At 36.8% G+C, this 22,130-nt stretch overlaps 2 protein-coding genes across 3 annotated transcripts in view; one reads left to right on the top strand and one right to left on the bottom strand.

Moving 5' to 3' along the window:
• The window catches only part of LOC124141796 (discoidin domain-containing receptor 2-like), a 237,610-nt gene that overhangs the window by 140,324 nt on the left and 75,156 nt on the right, over positions 1-22,130 (bottom strand). For both annotated transcript variants that reach the window (XM_046509913.2, XM_046509914.2), the window contains exon 2: positions 12,369-12,678. In XM_046509913.2, coding sequence (XP_046365869.1) covers positions 12,369-12,495 — 127 coding nt within the window. In that variant the 5' untranslated portion in view covers positions 12,496-12,678. The remainder of the gene's footprint in view (positions 1-12,368; positions 12,679-22,130) is intronic.
• On the top strand, positions 2,459-6,503 carry LOC124141797. Its single transcript, XM_046509915.2, has 2 exons — positions 2,459-2,617; positions 6,129-6,503. Exons 1-2 carry the CDS (start codon positions 2,467-2,469, stop codon positions 6,299-6,301), a joined length of 324 nt encoding a protein of 107 aa, XP_046365871.1. The 5' UTR covers positions 2,459-2,466; the 3' UTR covers positions 6,302-6,503.

The following is a 22,130-nucleotide window of genomic DNA, read 5'->3' as shown; positions in this document are numbered from 1 at the left end:
CTTTTGATTTTTGAGAACAAAATAACATGTGACTATGTAGACAAATAGAGATTTTCTATGCCTTCAAACGAAACTCCAAACTTATTTGATTAGGGGCATTTATTTAGATAGAGAAATAATTAAATGTCTTGACCTTCGCTCTGGTAATTTGCTTCATCAAATGTACAAGATTTCCTCTATAACTGATGATGACATTTGGAAAATCATTTAGCTTGAAGCTATCACAGATCATGAATTTTTATTTCAAATTATAATTCATATTTTTTTGGGGTCATATATTGAACTGAAAATAGAAAGAGGATAGTTCCTTCTGAATGATATTTCATGAATTCGGATAATGTCAGGTTGCGGAGATTACTGTCATTATTTGATTTACCAGGATTACCAGACATACGTATCGCGAGCTCAGTATATGGGACAAGATACAGAGGAAATAGCCAATCAAAATGTGTCACCGAAAATGAGGCACTTCCTCAGGAACTATAAGCAATTTGGCCAATCATTATCAAGTAGGGACAGCGGCATCAGTGGTTTGAGTGGCAGCTTGTCACTGCTGGTGGGTCACCATCCACTGTCAAGTCCCACCTCAGAATCTCCCAACAGAGTAGCCGTGATGTTGTACATTTTCGCAATATTGCAACGGGGATGGACTTCACACATGGGGAATCTATATTCCCTGTCTTAGGTGTGGAGCGAGGGTGAGCAAACACTTTTCACGACAACACTCCATGAAGGAAGGCACATGTTCAATAATTTCTAAAGTGACCAAAATGTTAGCCTTGCTCCAAGGCGGTACTGAAAGAAAAGTCCATGGATGTGTAGTAATTCTATCCTCCTGATAGGCAAGTCTAGATATGTGGACAGTGAGGACTCCAGTCTCTTATAGGGACAACTTATTTTATGATTTAAACTAATAATTATTGTCTTAGAGACTTGTGCAAGTCTACCAAAAGTCTGATCCAGAAGTTGGGTGGGTGATCAAAATTTTGTGTGTGGAATACTACCAAGACAATGTGTCGGTTTCATTGTGTGATGTCCGAGAACAATATCAGCAACAAAGGCCACCCTGTTTAGTGTTATGGTACAAATTTGAGTTGATGGTTTTCAGAAATGCCTCATTATGACAATTACAGTACATTAAAGTGATCTAAAATAATTGGCACCAAGTTGGGTCATGTTACACTAGAAGACTGTTAATTATTGTTTTTTTTATTCTCCCTGACAAGTCCTCAGGGTAGTGCCATCTTGAAACGCAACAGAATATGTTCTTAACAGCTCAAGGCGAAGCGATCACCAATTTATAAGGAAACTGTCCATTTACCAATTATTCCCTTGAATGATGGATAGTTGTTAACCGTCCTTAGCAGGAAATATTTTCTCACATCATCATGTTAACTCTTGAGTCATGCTTGGAGGATACAAGTCTGTAATGTCATTATAATTATCACTGTTCTGTACTAAAGTGCATAAATTACTCTCAATAATGGGGCAGTATTGACTTTATAACTAGCATCCATTTATAACTTTCGGTACTATGAATTAACATAAAGCATTCATTATTCACAACAGCATTGTACATTAGCATCAAAACCATCTAATAAGAGGAAGGAACACAATTAATCCTACAAACCGCCCAATTGGGACAGGGTACAGACATAACAGTAATATTTTGGTACATATAATAGCAACATTGTGTGTGTGTGTGTGTGTGTGTGTGTGTGTGTGTGTGTGTGTGTGTGTGTGTGTGTGTGTGTGTGTGTGTGTGTGTGTTTATTTCAATTGATTATATGTATGTCTACAAAATTGCCTCTGTTCAAAATGGAATGTTTCTTGCAATAAATATATCGTATCTTATCTTATCTTATCTTATCGACATATTTAAACATTACGGCAATATGACATACAAATCAAAATGATGTATAACTTACAAATAAATGTACTACATGTATTAAACTAAAAATAATATATACATAAATCTTAATAGAAATATGTTTGTACATTTTAGGCCTACAAATACTATCTTGCACAACAGGGCTCCAAAGACTGCCTAAAGTGAAATAATAGTTGCAGTGGTCTTGTCCTAATTATGTTTGTATTTTATCATGTTGATATTATATTTCAATCGTGCCAATATATTCTGCGATGGTTTGTCTGGAAGTGTCACCTGTCACGACCTGCAACCACAAACTGGAGTTGGATGACCCCATTTATCATCAGTAGCAGGACTGACGACACTCCAGGAGGTGTGTGGCACCAGTCTCTAAACCCCTGCAAGTGGCTCAACAAGGGAAGCTTAGGGTGGATATAGTTTTTGTGGGAAATTTGATAATGATGACTGGATGTGTCAAGAATCAATCTGAAGTTAAAGCATTAAGCTTGCGCCAAGGTGATGGGGGAGGTGATGGGAGGGAGCTTTTGGTGGTTGATGCAGGTCTGTGACGAGTTGGGAGGGGGAGTGAGCTGTTGATGCCGCACTGTGGAGAGTTGGGTGGGAGGGGGTACCTACTTCCGCAGGATGGGGAACCTGGGGAGAAGGAGGAGCGTGACAGGAAATTCAATAATGGACGACTTCCAAAGGAGGGAGGAACTCCTGTGAAAAATGATGATGGCAAGAAAAGTGAGTGCGTAGATCCCTCATTGATCATTCCAAGATGGCTGACAATGGGAACTTGGATTTTCTGGCTGCCATGTCAGCGATAATACGCAATGTCACGACTTACAGATACACAGAGATAGGTATTTGACGGAACAGATGAGCTGATAACAGCATCACTGCTCGGTCTTTGATAATACGCATCTCCAGTTTCGATGATTAGATGGCATAGGTTTAGAACATATCCAATGTAGCGCTTCATGGAGAGTATGTCTCCTCGTTTAGCAAGTATCATCCATAACAATTAACAGTCACAACAATAGCAAGAAGCAGACACCAATAGGATTTCCCTCTTCACAGCCAAATTACAGCTATCCAGCAACTCTACATAGTCTTAATCATAGCCATCTTTATGCATAACATATATTTCAGTCATAATCAAAATTTAGCATACAATTACAGAATTAAAAGTATTCTAAAGTAACAGACTATAATGCCATGATTCACGGAAACACAATGGCATCGATCCAAATTTTAATCCATTTTGAAAATTTGCATCTGAATAATAACTCACAGCATTAATCCTTTTAACTGCACACCTGTCATTGTTTGAGCAAAAACTGTTTCATAAAATTTAACCCTCTGGAATAATTATTCAAAAAGAGTCTGATCAAAAAGGGCTAGGGATGATTTATCACGGAATATCTCCAAACACCGTTTATCCTAGAACAGTCTTTTCACGGCTACATGGACTGCTATCCGGCTAACAGACAACAAAGGAACCGAGTTAATCAGTTAGACCCAGAATCTCTTTGTTAAAGACGCGACTGGAGTGATCATTAGAATCGGGCAAGAATTTCGTCCTTCCTAATCGACAAAGAAAAACAGAGCATAGTGTATGGTGAAACCAAGGCGATACAGGATCCCCTTGAAACAGTTTTAGCAGGTATTGTAGTGTGAGCCAATTCTCACACATGGGGAGTTCTTTTGATCAGTTGCTAGGAGAATATCACCATAAAAGTGATCCATTTTGTTATTTTATACACAATTTCAGTTCCTTTCAACCATGGACAAGGTTTTATTTTATTCCAGACAAGTAAAAATATGATCGCTTTCCACCACAAAGACCTTGAATGGTTAGTCAACAATGACAGGATCATTTGACCAGTGCGTCAGCCTCAATAACCCGAGAAGTGTTTTGTAAAAATGGGGGGATTTAAGGAGGCTCGTGTCTAAGCCGGGGGCCGGCCCCCACTTCATGTTCCATAAATGTAGAATCGTATCAATACCGTTCGACAAATTCACCATTGTGTCATCATGATAAAATATTCAGTAGCACAATCACGTTGAAGAACAGGAACACGGCATTATGTGAGTGTATTTATGGAACTATGGAAATTATATAGTTATTTATTTTTTAAATATAGAACCAAATGTATGAATCATAGAAAAATGCCTAAAAAGAATTGAAGTAAAATAAGTAAGTTTAACCTGAAGCGTCCAATCCATCCTTCAAACTGCACACCACAGCATATTATGAAAACACAGACGTAAAATTTAGCAGTGTTCTAGCCTCGCACTATTTATTATCGATTATGCTGTCAAATATTATGTAGGAAGACAAATGTTTCTGAGACCATAATGCCTTCATAACATGCAACACCCAGCCACCAGTAACATCATCCACAATAAACTATTTCACAAATGATGGGGGTCTTCTCGAGGGGAGAATTTACAGATAAGTTATCGCAAAATATGGCAGTTGGCATTCTGACCATGGGCTATCTTTCTGCCTCCACTACCTTAATCCTGTTCCAGTGGTTCCTGTGCTGGTTCATCCCAGACCACCCTATAGACCAGTAGGTGGCCGCTTTATCTCTGATTGCTCCAACAAGTGCCATCACTAATTTCACATCCTCCTTGACATAACGCATATCAAATGTCGACTCTGGCATAATAACTTAATGAAAAGGACATCTTCTCAGTAGGTCACCTGACATGACTACATAATTACCCATCATACTTATCAGCTAAGTGTGCAACCCAGCTCCCCCCCCAACCCCTCCCCCAGGAGATCAGATTCAGGTTTCTGAACTCCCTGGGGAGAATCCACATAGGAAGCGTGCATATCAAAAGAAAGTGTAGTCTCTTCCATGTACGATCACAGCTGGAATAAATTAATTGAGAGAATTTCTAGAAACGCTAATCAGAACCACACATTTTAAACATTAAGTAATTGTGCCTCCATTCTAATATAGAAACATTTACAAAAATGTGTAATCACAAAATACCAAGGCATACTAAATATATTGTTTCACATCCAGTCAGCTAAATTAAGATGGTAATTGATAGATTGTTATCAAATATTACATCTAAATCAATCAACACTATCTTGTCTATGGATCAGTCTATCTGCTTCCTATCTCCACTATCATCATTTCACCAAATCATATCTCCACTATCGCCAGCATGGAATTCCTGCGATGAAACAGTGAGGCTCTGTTCAACTTTAATCCAGATTTGATTGTGATTCAAATTTTCCTTTTGAACAAAAGATTACATTTCCAGTTTTCTAGTTGGCAATGTCCTTCCCATTAAACATTTTGTTGGTCTACAGGGGGGTCTGTCGAGTGGAAGAAGAGCTATGAAGAGACAAATGCTATCATTAAAGATGCATGCCTTCTGACCGATTAAACATTATGAGGGAAAGGAATTTGCCATCTGTCTCGTGTGGACAGGCAGCCAAACTAACCATTGCTAATCATTGCCACAAATACTTAGTTACTTATCAGTCGTAGGCATCCACCAAATCTGTCCCCAACCATTTCGACACTGCACCAAATTGTCAAACTGTAAAATGCAAGTCCAAACAGTTCTGATTTTTTTCAGCTGAATAATGAGAGATATAGGACAAAAATATTGGGAGGATGCAGTTATGATAATAATGATACAATTTATTGTTCTGCTGATAGATTAATGCAAAAGGCAGCCATGCACGCTTAGGTGCAGTCACATTTTCCACTTAATCAATGCGCTGTGATTAATTTAGCCACAACATGCAATGTGCGAGTTGCACTGTCTACTGCACTGAAGCGTTCACTTCGAACCATCAGCCTGGACGAAATGGAAGCAGTAATTCACACACTCCATGGCAGGCCGAAAGTAATATTGCCTTATACGGCCTTGATAGCCAAGTTCTCATCAAGACTGTATTTAACCTACAAACTTACATCAAAGAACCCCTTGATTGATAATAAGGTGTACGCTACTGGGGAACATGACAGAGGAGGCACAGGCTCGGGATCTGCCACCATCTCATTTTTTACAGACTCTCTCACCATGGGGATACTCCTTCAGTGATTAAGGAAGATACAAACTCAATGTAACTCCGCAAAATACGTCCTTGAAAGAATAAAAGAAATCAGATTATTTTCTGGAATGCAATACAGACAGGTAGTCTCATGGTTTTTATCTTCTAGATGAACTATTACAGAAAATACATGCAACACCTCCTAAGCAATATTTCCCATTGCAGGTCAGAAGAGCACTACACATGCGAGCGGTGGGGACAAGTCAATGCTGGGCACTGAAGCTGTGGACTATAGGCTGCACGGAAATCAGCCCTGCAGGCCGACTTGGCGGAGAGCTGCGAACAGATCTGGTCTGTGTGCTGAAGCTGCCATGACAGTCAATATATTGGAATTCTGAAGAACAGGAAGCCCGTCGCGATGCAATATTTTCAACCTCAATAAAGACAGTCGACCATGTTAAGAATTAATGAATTCTTGCTTCAATATGCCACATACAGGGAGAAATCAATGATGGCCGACCTTTGCCTGGTTTGATACTATCAACGAAATATAAAATATCGAGAATATTTCTTGTTTTACCTCTCAGGCAAACCTCAGTATTGATTTGCATAGCAGCAACCTAGGTTCGAAATGATCAACTATGTATTTAGTTTCTGTTTAATAATTAAACTCTGTTGATGAAATTCCCTAGCAATTTCCTGGGCCTGTACGTCTGTTGGATTATTCTGGACTCGGCAAAAATGTTAGATGATAATTCAAAACGGTGGATGTGAGCGTAGGGATCAAATTTTAAAGCAAAAAATTAAGAATACATCTCAGATTGCATGTGTTTTTTTCCAGAGAAAATATCAAAATTACGAAAATGGTTTACTTTCAACTGTTCCTAGTATAGGGTTGCATAGAGAGAATCGATATCCAATGAAATTTAATCTTTACAAGGTGGATGAGGGGTCAGTAATGAAGCCAAACAGATACGCTCCAGACTTTCCTAAATGAATTTTACGGGAACGTGTGATGTATACGATTGGGAATCAATACCAGCATGCCTTGCGGTGCGGCGGTATCTGCTGACAATCCTATAGATCAGAAAATGCCTATCGATGATTGGACGGGGCAGGTTTTCACCTTTCTTCTTACTCCAGCAGATGCTGATCAAAATCAGGTGATTATGGGAATGAAATTTGCATGATAGGTTATTGAACGTCCAGCACTTTCCGAGGCTGTCCAGCTTTGAAGTGTGCGGAGCTTGTCCTATGTTTACAAGCACAGTGATGCGCCATACATCAAATACAAAAGCATGCTTCTATAGACTCTATCCAGTGTAAACCTACAGTCACTCAGGGACTTTACCTCTAGAGATGATGTCAACTTCGTACAAAGTTATCAAAACTGTTGCAGGCTTACCACCTATGCAAGTCAAAAGGATCACTCCAATGCTTTTTCACCTTTTCTCTCTTCTCATCATGTGTTTTATGTGTACTAACGGCAAAGCTTTTATCATCCCTGCATGGTGCCGAGGGCCAGAGAATGGTTTTGGAATCTTTAAAGATCAAAGAACTTAAGAGTTTTTTAACTGTTCATTTGTGTGCATGAGTATGGAATGTTATTGAAAGGCTCATTGTGAGCAGATCGGAGCTGTTTGAACACCATTGCTGAAGGAAAATGCCTGTTTGGTTTATGAATGAAATATACAGATAGGGCATTGCCTCAGGCACAACAGCTGTTTCTCGTATCAAGTGGTAATTTCATTTTATTGATTCAGTTTTGACAGTCCAACAAATACTAAACAAGGGATTGGGTCACAAGTGTTGTGACCTCCACTCGTTACAATCAGCATACTCATGTGTTATTTATTAGGGCTCGGGATATATGCATATTTTTTGTTTATCAAAATGAGCCAGACCTTTCATTATGAATAATCATATACGAAAATGTCAGCTATCCAATTTCAACCTCCATTTCACTTCCAAATTTTAGCTTCAAATTAAAATTGATCTCTAAATTAATTTCATAATGTCATTTTTAAAAAAAGCAAAGATAATATGGGATGAAATGAAATTTAGAAATCCTAACAGTACCACTGACTTGGGCACATGACATGTGTGCTAATATTGGGTTTCCTGATTAGAACAGGGACCAAAATGAGATTTCATGCATTCCAAACTTTTAGAAAATTAAAGTCTGTAGGGGGTGAAATATTCTAGGGGAGCTGGAATTTAAATCATGCACACACTGTTCGGCTGAAGAGCAAAATTCCCTCGCACTCTCCAGAGGGAGTTTAGTATCGTCCAATTGTTTATGCCTAAATTGTCAAGTGAAGCAATTTGTGGCAAACTTGATTAGCACAGCAAATAACATTGCCACTCGACTACCTCTCCTAATTGCAATCCAGGATTATTAAGAACACAGCGTTAGTCTACCCCCTCACTCGATCTAAAATGCAGATTTCACACATTGGAAGGGAAAAAAGTTACTGTTACCAATCTCTAATAAGAACATGTTGTCTAATAAGATTTTTTTTCCAATGAACAATGTCTGAAACAATCTGACAAAAGGTACTAAATCTCTGAATACGAGAGTACCGCGTGTCAAATGTTACATTTCATTTTTTTTCCAGATTCGTTTTCTCTCTGGATGAATTTTTCCCATTTGCTAGGCTACTAAAAAGTTCCATTCCTTCACAGATAAGCTCATTTACCCCTACCTGGTTGGCAGATCAAGGAAAATGTCTCTTTTTTATACAACTACATACTCTGGATGAGAGGAAAAACAGGACACCTTATGAAAGTACTCGAGCAGACGACGTAAACATGTCAATATGTAAGACAATATGAACTTGATATGAATCTCAGGAAATGCACTTCAGTTCCTTCAAGAATACCTATAAATAACCTGCATTGTTGACATGGAAATATTTTGAAATGAATTTTGTCATGCACAGTGCATTGAAGAGTTCTCTTTAAGACTTGTGCGAGCTCTGTGATAATTGCCACCTCTGAATAATTTCTCGGCACTTCCCATGCGGCAGTAGCATTATTTCGGTTTCAGCCGAACCCTTGCTGCCTGTAGTTTGCATCAAATGGTGGTATTGTTAATCAAATATATTGTACATCCTTTCACAACTGCTCTTCACGGGGAACTATATGATGGCGTTTTCATGTTCACAGGAATACAATTGCAATTGCTTCTAAATTACACTCTGTGAGTTTCAAACATTACATGAGGACAAACATTTAACTTGATAAACACTGTTTCTGAATCTCCCATCTCACTGGGGCTCCTTTTCAAATTAAATGGAGTTGTTTGCTTTTATCAAAATGATATATTTTCAGCGACTAAGCATCGTCCACTTTCACCACTGTAATGAAGGTTTGTGCTTATCTGTGCTGAACATGCTCAATCAATGTCTGCCGTGAAACTGTGAAAGAAGCTCTGAGAAAACTCTCTGTATCCATAAATAATCCATGCACAAACACAACTAGATGTAGGTATGAACAAGCATTGCCAAGGATTTCCTCTACATAAGCTGGAAGATAGAGACTAATACCCAGAGCAAAGCATATCTGGAGATGTCCTGAGGTGAAGTGAAGACGAAAGACCTCCTCTAAAACAGGATTTATATTATTACTCATAGGCTTAGAAATAACCAAGTTCATAAAAAACGTACGTGCACTTGTGCCAATACCAGTGTATTGTTCATGTCATTTGAATCTTATTGTGATGTAAGGTCGGAATGACGTCACACAAGAAACAACATCATAGCTGAAGATCTTTCAACAATTGAGATTTTCTAAGATAGCGGTCGTGATGAGTGCTTTTTTCTAAAGGGGAGCTCAAAAGGATTTAAAAATAATGGGTATTAAAGAAATTATTACACTCACATGTGTGTCATACTGATTTTTCGAAACTGAGGTAAAATGTCATGTTTTACCCTTGTTTCCGCTCAGAAAATACAAGAATTCTGACACTCTTTTTGTAAACATTATAACACACATGCTCGTATAATAATCTCTATATCTCTACCACCAGAGTAAAGAATACCTAGAGGTTCCTAGAAGCGAGGAGAGCGGAGATGAAAGACAGGATTATCTCTCACTGGATGGATTTGAAAACAAATTTCCATGTGGATGGTTTTAGATGGAAGTACAACTGAGAGTTCAGTGAAAGTAAAAACAAATAATTGGATCAGGACGGAGCTCACTCTGATAAAAGTGGCCAGAATTCCTGCGGGGATTACTATGAGAAGTCGGAACATCTGTCATACACTGGCATATTGTATAGCACTGAGCCGTTCAGCTTAGTCACATGGCCTGTTCTAAACAGTGCACATCCACTCTGCTCGATTCATAAATATTCAAGCCAACTCAATACCTCACTGTTGTGTGTCAACTGGATTTCAGCAAATTTTGGTTAGCTTCAAACTTGCAAATCTGAATGGATTTTGTAATACCACGACTTGACGTGGCAGAATTACATTTCTCCTTTTTTTAGCTTCTACAGATTTCTGTATGATAGAACGGGGAAAAAGAAGCGGTTGGAGCCCATTTTCTCCTGATAGATTCCTGTTAAAGTTATGTGGACTGAGAAAAATAGAACTATGGTGTCAGTATTGCTACAGAAGAAGGAAGATACGAGCACTGCTTGAACCAACACACACATTTCCCTCAGCCTACATCAGAAGGATTTACAATAACTCGACAAGATTAATACAATAATTCCAAAAACTTGTACGATGGAGTCTCCACGTCTCGGAAGCAGCCCCCTGCTATTATCTCTTATAGAAATTCAGCTACAACACTCAAGTGTGTCTTTTTCAATCTCCAAATGACAATACATCCTCTATTTGCCTGATCGGACCATTATTCATCACAAATATTGTAATACCTCCACACCAGAAAATCAATCAATAACAATTTTATTAAACCTTTTTTTAAGCTCAAGGTTTAAGCAAAATTTAATTGACTACTAAAACATTACAGTTCATCAAAATATGTTCATGATAATTGAAATCATATCAAAATGATAGTGGATTTAATATTTTCAATCAAAACAATTGGCATAATTTTTTCTTCAAAATGTGAAATATAGTTCCTTGAGCTATACATCTGCATATTTGTAAGTCAAAAAACATATAAATTATAATGGGATGGGGGTTTGGTGTCAAAGGAAGACAACACAAGCATGACTATAAATCTCAATAACCTGCTATAAGATCGCACAGACATCAAATACTGTGTTGTGTATGCATATTATAACACTCATAGGTGCCAATGTAAATACGTACAACGGGGAGGTTAAAAAGATCCAGAAATGAATTGAAAGCACAACAGAAATACTCAAACACGGCCGCAGAAAATACTATGGGGGTCGACATGTGCATGTCTGCCGAGCCTGGGCCGAGCAAATACCCAGGGGAAGCTAAAAGAGGAGAATAATGCGTGCTTCAGAACGGAGAGAATACGGCTTCAGGGGTGACCAAGAAATGAACACACCTTGTCATGCATTCACCTCTTGATTCAAAATCATTCAATAAGCATATTTGTTCGGGGGACATTTTTTTACTAATTGAAGTAACTTGTAATTCAAGGTAGACTTATGAGTAGGGGATATGACACTTCCATTGTGTATTTCCTATAGCCTGGCATGTTGGGATTATTCTCCCTTGTACTTATTTATGTACCGAATTAACATACATGAGTACCCCCGAATCTCATTAAATATTCAGTCATTAAAACAAGTGAAACATGACACCAGAGCCTAACTGAACAATTTATACAGTTACACCGACTTCAAAATACAAACTGATAAATAAATAATTATAACGACCCCCAATATTTGAAATAAATATTTACATGTATCTGCATGATGACCTTTATTCATAAATGACATTTCATCTTTTTTTGTGTGTGTGTTATAATGAATATGGGTTAATTTATGCTGGACCTTCATTATAAGGAATTTATATAAGTTTTCAACAGATCAATATTCAAGTATAAATATTTTATCATAAGAATATTAGAGACTCAGTGAAACATCAGAAACTTATCATATTAAATGTATGAATAATTTGTAGACAGAAAAATAAAATAATTTTGCAAATTAGAAGGTGTGCATCCATAAAATTTAACAAAAATATGTCATTCTATGTCATTATATACTTATCCATGAGGAGAATGTATGTATCCTTTGAAGTTTTTATTAATCCTTTGTAACGACATATTCACATAATAATCCATTTAGCGGTAAAATCCATGGTGGCACATGCTTGGAACGGCTGTCTCCTGTCGATATGAGGCACACACACACACTACAACAAAGACTGGATAATCCTTGGTCAAATCCATCTGAATATTGACAGGAATCAAAGAAACGGCTGAAAAGTAAGGCACAAGACACAGGCCAAAGACTGGCCAACACTGGTTGTAAGATTCTATAGAAACCATGGCCCTGGTTGTAGTACTCACCTGCGACAAAAACATCACCGTAGCATCCAGTGTACACAATCCATAGCAATAGTAGCATCCGTAACGACAGAGGAGAGAAGGATGTAGCAGTCTTTCTCCTAGCCATGTCAGTCCATGTGTAATCCATGATGTTGTAAGTCTAGTAAACTACACAATCCTGGCTTTGTCACACCTCATGTGGAGGGTGTCCCCTTCTTATACACACACAATCTAAGACCAAATGCAGGACGTCCGTGTCTCCGTTAACTGACGTTCCATGCGGCAGCAGGCAAGCATACTCCCCTCTCAGCCTCTCTCCCTGCTAGGAGCACTGTGGAACAGCCAACAATGTCTTTCAATATAAGGTTCATTATGGAGCTGGGGCAGACTCATTATGAGAAAGGGGGGTAGGTGGGAAATGTGGCTAGGCTGAATGTAGGAGGTGGGTTGTTCTAAGTGGAAAACCCCCTTTGAGGGTGCTGCGCTGTGTCTAACATTATAGTGCTAAAGGCTGCCCCTTGTTTTCTCCCATTCATAAGTGCTTTCACACATAGCAGGGCAGGACTACCCCCAGGCTGGCCATGTGTGTTATACTCATTATAAGGTCTTTCCACACCTACTCGTCATTAAAACGGAATACTAAAGTTGGAAATATAGAGTTGATCTTGACCAGATATTTTGTAACTTCTAACTAGAGACAATTCAACATCAGGTGTATGATGTGAGAACACAGATTTTCAACACTGTCAGCTTTTTCTGTTATAACATGAAGTTAACTTCAAACTTTCAACCTATTAAGTATTTTTTAAACGTGTACATTAGACGAGATATAATTAAAACATATACTACTCAAAAGAACTTAAGAAACGTTTGTTTGTTTCTTTTTTGTTTAACGCTGCGCTCAACTATATTCCAGCTATATAACGGCGGTCGGTAAATAATCAAGTCTAGACCAGACAATCCAGTGATTGACACCATGACCATCAATCCATGCAATTGGGATCGATGACATCCATCAACCAAGTCAGCAAGCCTGATCACCCGATCCTGTTAGTCGCCTCTTATGACAAGCAAGGGTTAAGAAACACATCATTCTTTCTTATTACTATAGTTAATCTGTAATGCAGATTATATCATATTACTACAGTTAATCTATGCCATGTCAGATTAAGTAAAGTAATGGAAATAGCCATATTCTTTAACTTCTTTTAAAAGTATATATTTCTTTTCAGTTATAAAAAATAATTTTACGGTATTGAAGCCTATTCACATTTTAACAGTATAACAGTATAGAACTTATATAAAAATTAATTATAATTTATAATATATGATTAAGTTTTATACACTATTTCAAAATAAAATAGATTCAGTAATGTTGGGAGATAATTTTTAAGCTATTTCATGATGTTATCAACATAACCTATGGTTCACAGGAATAGTTAATCTTCCACCCTTGTATCATTCACATCGCCATAGTGACATTTGAACAGTGAACAATCCCTCCTGTACATTCTAGTTTTTACACAGAAACATTTGATGTGTTAGTCTGCCAGGAATGGTTTTGATGTCTAGAAATTAATCATTTTGAACTTCCCTAATTCTTCGGTGAAACTAAATTGAACAATTACAAGCTCAGATTGAATTGAACAGACAAGGGATTCCTGTAAAACATACAGGATGTGGCTTTATTTGGAATAGCCTGGAGGAAAACTAAATAAGAAACTATCTTCCTTTCATGTGGTAACATCATATGAATGTGCTACTGTTTGGGCAAAAACTTCAAATAATCAATATGATTTTAAAAAAATATATTAGAAACTTAATGATTCCACTGCATTTTCACTGTTGTTTTTTTCAGTTTTACAAATTTACTTAACTATACTGTACAAAAAAAGTAAAGGATCATGAATATATTTGGTTATATTTTTTTGGTAGTTTATTTACGTGCACGAACAAAAAATATTTCATGATCCCTAACTGTTTTGGTCCAGCATATGATTTTTAAAACTTTATATTTCTTTTTTATTTGGAATTCTCCCATCATAGGTTGTCCAAGTATTGGGTGACCGTTTTTCAACCCCCAGTCCAAGCTAGCATCCCCCTAGTTGGCGTCTAATGCATAGTTACAGTTGCTATGTAATACATGGCCATATCTTTACAAAGAACAATGTTAAACATATTGCATATGTAACAAGAAGTTATACAAAGTTATATACTGTTCCCCTGAGGGGATTCCAGGTTTAAATAGATCCCCAGCAACCTGTGCTGATCGTAAAAGGCCATCAAATGATTATTTACATGTCACTGTCATATAGCTGGAATATTGATGAGTGTATAACACAAACTCATTGTATGCTTGTTCGTTGTTTAATGCTGCACTCAGCAATATTACAGCTATATGACGACGGTTTGTAAATAATTGAGTCTAGACCAGACAATCCAGTGATTGACATTATGAGCATCGATCCACGCAATTGGGATAAGATGACATGCCTCAACCAACTCAGCAAACCTGACCACCCAAGCAGAGTCGCCTTTTACGGCAAGTATGGGTTGCTGAAGACCTAGTCTACCCTGGATCTTCACGTGTCGCATAATCATTGAATAACATCCACCATAATAGATTAGTATGTGTCCATACACCGAGACTACACATGTGCCATGAGCCATGAGCTCTATATATAACTCAAAAAAAGTTACACACGATTCTTTTATATTACTAAAGTTAATCTATAGTGGCATGAACTATACAATATGAAAGAATCAGATGATCCTTAACTTCTTTTGAATAGTATACACAGGTCTAATGAATGCACCACACAACAGTAACAAAACCAAATGTAGCCACAGCTTAACTACACAAGGAAAATCTCGTTAAACCAACGAGGCTTTCTTCACTTAAAAACAAAGCTTTCCCGAGCAATAGATTTCCTTCACCAGCAAATTCAACTATGCAGGTATGTTCAAGCTACACCTATCAAAGTAGGTGTTGGGAGTTGTGAGGTGAGTAGAGGCAAGTACAAAGGCTATAGAGAATCTTACCCCCCATTTCACACATACCTGACTTCTAACCCTCTGGTAGTGACTTGAGGCTTGGGTCCCTTCACACCTCAATGCCTTGTGTCAACATTGCTAGTCATGACCACAACTTCAATAGCTTCACAACTGCTCCAAACACTTCTATACTTACAAAGGTTTTTGAGAAATCAAGTGTGAAAAATAATGTATGGTTAATCAAATCGGCACACAGCTTGATCACGGACCCATGTGGCCTCAGGTTGTCGGAAGTATGTAGTTAATCCACTCCGAAAAAAACACACACTGACTTTACATAAACATCCCAGGTATTGAGAGGTTAATGCAGGATAACTCCTTGTTTCCACTTACAGTTAATCGAGGCTGTATAAATCAGCAACTAGAGTCCTGAAGATTTAAACCATAAAATCTTTATCAGATATGAATGTCCCAAAAATTATTTAAGAGCAGGATAATTTACTACTGCTAATTTTTACGGTGATCATATTGTCAAACATTTCAATAGAACAGCTGGATAAGTATTTAATAGCCCTAAAGGATTTGGCAATTGTAATTTCAATGTAAGTTATGTTGTTAGCATCTTCTGTCCCCCCCCCCCTGATGTGGGTGAGTGATTGCTCACCTGAGGAGACGGGTAAATCACCTGTACAAATGTCTCACAAAACACGGGTACTCTCACACAACAGTTGGCAAAAGCAGAACTTTGATCAACCTTTTAATAGAAGGTTCACACAGTAAGGATGTCTTAATATCGTCTCATAAATTCCACTACAGGGATCATTCCAAATTTTAATGCTACTTATATGAGGTCGAACCACCCAGGATGTTTTTTAGCAAGTAATCAATCAACTTGCATTTTTTTTCTACCACTATGTTTAAATTATTTAAAGGATGTGTCAAACTTAGTCATTTTACTGACAATATTGTATTGGATGTCAGAATGGTTTAGTGTTTCAGGTGACAAAGCTCATTATTTGAAAAATGAAAATACTTGGAAACTGGGAATTCACGTCCTGTACTGTCATACTAATAAGTGCCAAGGGACTGTTGCTCACCTGTCATAATAAGTTATGTAGTAAAATAATTAGCCTTATTTTTTCTTGGTAATGGTAACATTTGGAAAAACGGTTTCTGAGATATTTTATTTTCACAACAATGTCAATGACAAAGGTTGGGTGCAGATGATGATACCTTAAAGAAGCAAATAATTGTTTTCTTAAATACAAAGTTTTAGTTTTATCAGTGAAATTAAACACACAAAAAAACTTTCTCCTTAATCAAATTACTATGATTAAATGTGAACCCTACTGTTAATACACATAATCCGATGAACATTTCATCTCTCTGAGCCTTTTTCTTTCTGAGGAAATGGGGCTTAAACATTTTCAACATAGTAAAGAATATTTTCTTTAATTTAGGAATTCAAGATTTGTGAATTCCATCCTATGAACAAGTTCAGGTCTCATTATGACTCTATACTTCATCCTTAAGGGCCTTTTGCTTCTTAAAGATATTCAAAGTTTAAAATTTTACCAATTTTCTATTTTTTTAAAAGATGGTATTTTTCTATTTGAGTGGTATAAACATGTCTGAAAACAATTGTTTTGCTACGCCTCGTATCAAAGTTTCAGATTCCTAGACCTTGTGTCTGAGAAGAAGATTCTTGAAAACATTCACAATTTTATTTATTAATTTAAAAAAAAGAAGCTTATCTTTATATTTTAATGCCATGAACAAATATTGGGTGCCGTTATGGTGTTGGACATCCTCCTAAAGTTTCAGCATCATCCCTTTCACAGTTGTGAATTGGACCTTGTCCTGAAGTTCTGAACCCAACCCACAAAGCAATGTTAGCGAGGATGATTGTTAGTCTATACAATCACCTAAGGGCTAAGATCACTTTGTGGAATGGAGACCTGTTTAGCTAAAAGCAAATGTCTGCAAATTTTATCAAATTTATTTTAAAAATTTGAAAGAATACTTAATAAACTTGCTACATGCTAAAACAATTCTGTACCTGTAAACCTTAAGTTTCCTTAAAAAAAGCACAGCACTGGTAAGTTCTTCTCTCTACAAACAGTCTCCATATCCTGCCACAACTCGAGACGTTGCTAATTAATTTGTTTCACATCAAACATTCAGTTCATAATACCCACTAGAAAAAAGCTTCTGATATTGTTGCCGTGTATGTAATTGCCAGTCAGCGTCCGAGTGAAGTATGGACAGCAGAAATGTCCTGGGGACAATCACAGTCATCTCAGCCAAATAAAAGGAAGCCTTTGGGGTAAAGGTTACCATTCTTTATATATTTACTGCTCTGAAGTTGAAATTGAGTATCTAGTGAAGTCTCTCATAGTCCCTGGAGCATTTTGCACTCTCACAGTTGATACTGGTCTGGACAACATACAATTGCTGAAGTCAGAGATTGTATAATTTTCAATCTGAAATTGAGTGCGTTCAGTCTAATGGTTCTACTTTATCTAACGAAAATATCTATATATTCTTTTGAAAACATTTCTGTTAAATTACAAAGCTGATAAACAGACCAGTACATATATATATATTCTATTCTTGACGTAACGTTATTGGTAAATTGAGCTAACATGGGTGTGTTTACAATTACACAAATTAGGCAGCTGATCATGACATATGTAATCATGATAATACGTCCATTTATAATGCCCCAGATTCCATTCACAAAGGTAACGTTCATAGAGCTATCACACACAATAGCTAATTGTGAGATTTCATGTTGTGCTGCATAGTCCAGATTTTAATAATTTCAGACTACTGTCCTATAGCCTGATTATCTCTAGAGAGAGAGAGAGACAGACAGACAGACAGACAGACAGACAGAGAGGTGCTCATGATGTCAATCACTGGACTGCATAGTCCAGATTTTAATAATTTCAGACTACTGTCCTATAGCTTGATTATCGAGAGAGAGAGAGAGAGAGAGAGAGAGAGAGAAAGAGAGAGCGAGAAACAGACAGACAGACAGACAGACAGAAGGAGTGGTGCAATGGGGTTTAACAATGCCATTCAATATTATTGCTCTTATCCAGTGACATATCTTGAATTGATAGTAACTAAACTGATAACATGTTAGTTTTTTCTATCATGAACACGGGTAATGTTTGCTTCTGTTTTAACAACTGAACATTTCCCAAACTCTGTGTTTGGAAGCTTCACACATTAGTTGATGCCAAGCCTGTTTTTACCTTTTCTGAACACACCGTGATTGAATATGCACATCTGCCATGTAAAATTAATTCTTCTTTGAATAAACATGTCAGACTGCAGAGTCATGACAACTTATTTTCTCAGAGCTTTTTCCACAACTGTAAACAATATCAAGTAAGTACAACAACAAAACCTGACAATTTTCAATATGTTTCCACCCATATGAAAAAATATATCAAGAAAAAATTCAACATGATGCTATTTTGGCTCATAGCATATAAACAGTAAAAAATGAAAAAGAAGAAAAAAAACAGCCATAAAATTGGTCTGAGAATTATTTCAAAGTCAAACATGGTCATTCCTCATCATGAATATGTACTTCAAACATAATGTTATAACAAAATCACTTTCACCAAGTTTTATTCAAGACAAGACAGATCTTCAAAGAAACTTCAGCAACACTATACACTGCTCTTCTAACATAAAACATTCTGTGGTTCATTACCATAACAAGCCTGTGACAATATATGAAGCACCACACACACATGACTGTTAACTTACTGCATAATGATCTTCACATCCTATATAATATGTGTAGAAATCTTTCTTTTATTCCCGTAAAACCTTCCAAGACGTCACTTTTGTCAAGCAAGCCGAGTTTTCCGTACAAATCAGAGTATTAAAGAAACCGACTAACTGTAAACTAAGCATAAAAAACTAAATTTCTCCACTTGAACCATGTCTGAATCGGTTGATGATCATATCAGGCACAAGCTTTTCTACTGATAGTAATCACAGTTTGGGGCATTTGACGGATATCATCCAATACAAAGAACTGCTATATACATTAAGTGAATAGGAGATTGTGAAACAGAGTAAAAAAAGGCTACCGTAAATTTTCTGCTTCAAAAGCTCTTTTGATGTTGTCAGAGCTACCTGGGCAGGTATCATCGACTGAGAGCTGCACCGGCATAACTTTGTCATGGGGAGATAGATGGCGCTGATAGCTACATACACGATACAAAAGTATTGTTGTGTTTTTTTGTTGTTGCGCTTAATCCTACAGTGACTCTTACCAAGTTTAAATCATTTTGTGGTGTCCATGTCAAGTTTGATATACAAGGATGTCAATGTTTTCCACTAATTTAAAAAAATGATGAATAATGATGATATAAACAAACAATAACATTGTTTCTTCCTAACAAACTGTCCACTGATTTACTCTGTAAACATTTGAATGATTATTCATAGCTTAGATAATAGGTGCCCTGTGTTTTTTTCTCGTGGTAAGATGCGGTTAATGTTTACAAAAGATGCTACCGTAATGAATGGAAAGACACAGGACTTGTGTCTCCGGGGGATTACAGCTGACTCGTGATGTGTAAACTAGAGACAGTTGCACCAGGAAATGGTTACCAATGAGACTTTGATAATATCACCTGATAAATTGTACCAACGACTAACCTACATTCTGTAACGCTAAATAAAGAAATCGATAATGGATATTTTATACATTCTCAGCTGTAATCTGGGACCCTAAACTGAACTATTTTTGAACACAGAATATATTAATGTATATTCTAGATGAATAGTTGTATCATAAATTTGGTTTCTGAAGCGATCCCATCACGACAGTATAGATATTGGACATTTGTTATGCATGAACAACCGATTTATTCTGTATATATTATTATTGTTGATGATACACTTTGTTGTGATAAAATTATCTGAACGGTAAGGTTGTGCTATGATACCCCCAAAATATTCTGAATTGAAAACTGGACACAGATACATACTTTTTATGCAAATTGTGCGGTTGGCGTGTGCTACCTGTTGGGCAGAATGTGCTTACGCTTTTTGCGAACACCTGGTGTCATCACTGATTTCAGTGATCCATTCAAATAATTTTCACTGCTATGTTGCCTTTTACGCCCAATGGAATCTGTTTTGAGGGATAATTGAGGTTATTGTCTGGTTTTGATTTTTTATATTATATAACATTACTTACTTCACTGTATTAAACACACTCGAGAAAGAAATATACTCTTTGAAATATTATCCAGACAAAATGTAAATGTAAATGTCCACAGTCATGAAGATAAATTATTTCAATACATCCGGTCAAATAATGAAGCAGTCAATATCAACTGCATTTGTTTCCACATCTATAATTTCAAACAATAAATACCCCTTCATAATCAACCGTTGACATTTTATGTATAAAAATATGTAATATTGATTATTTTGTTTTTGTATGTGTCTACAGGAATGTAAATTATGTATATCTGTATATATGTATATATAAATCATAATGTATTGTCTTTTAAAATAATGGAACGTTTCTGCAATAAATATTATCTTATCTTATCTTATCTTATCAAGTATTTGCATTCAAATGGGGTGACTACAGACCCTACTAAAACATTTTTATTAAAGTTTGGTAAATTCAGCTATCCATGGCTTGCGAACTTGAGCTTATACTATCAGAATCTTTTTTGCAATTCTTTCTGCACATGTAAGAGTGCAATTCCCTATTTTGACTTGTACCATACGTTCCTTTGTTTTTTCAGGTGACCAATTGACTTGCCTTTGCATGTGTTTGCAAATACCTGGACACATTCTTATGATGTAGTCTGAATTGAGAATTGAACCTGCTTTTAGTAGAGATTTCTTATGTTTACCCTTATGAATAAGGAAATGTTTTTCGTTGTTTTTATGAAGATGAAACTTATCCATATTCAAAATACTAAAATATGATCAATCATAACACTTGTATGTGTAACAAATAACCCTCAAAAGACCTACAGCAATCCACTCCTTTTTTCGTTTATTCAAAGACGTATATGTCTTTGATTCCTTATCATTAGTTTACAATAAACTGTAAGGACAAAAATACTTGCACCTATGTCCGAAAAGTACAGAACATTAAATACAAACCTTCTTGAAAGAGTTCAACAGTGTTCAGAGTTTGCTGTGTGAGGCCTTACAAGAACAGAGGTGTACCAGCTTCACAGCTAGCATGTGACATTGTGACCATGATGTATAGCCAGTTACGCTTGACCGCTTGACCAGTGAAGATATGAGAAGAGGGATGTTTGACGTCTGCCAGGCAATTACAAACCAATAAGAGTGACCAAGCCGCAATGTCCAGTTTGACACCTACAGCCTCCTGGAGCTGTGGCAGCCCTTAACGTTGACTCACTACGTAAAATATGTTGATGGCTTTAAGCTCTGTTACTCCATTAATGCCCCTGGCATCTATTAGGGATGACACAGTGAAGCCTTAATCTGCTATCATTACGATCCTTACTTTGCTTTATGTAATATTTCATATTGGCTCAGGTGATTTATTTTGATGTCCATACTTGCGGAGAACTGCAAATAGGATAGAATTAGAAAAAATATAGCATGAGAGTGCAGGAATCCCTTCTTGAATAAAAAAGGTAAAACGAGGTTAACATTTCACGATTAAAATCAGATAAAAATTCCTATGATGAAATAAAAGGATCAATGATATCTCGGAAATAAGTAGAGTCTCAAATTCAAGCACATAACATGCCTTTT

The sequence above is a fragment of the Haliotis rufescens genome, unplaced genomic scaffold, assembly GCF_023055435.1.
Source record: "Haliotis rufescens isolate VD_foot unplaced genomic scaffold, xgHalRufe1.0.p SCAF_8, whole genome shotgun sequence".
Lineage (NCBI taxonomy): Eukaryota > Metazoa > Mollusca > Gastropoda > Lepetellida > Haliotidae > Haliotis > Haliotis rufescens.
This window is presented reverse-complemented; position numbering and strand designations above follow the sequence as displayed.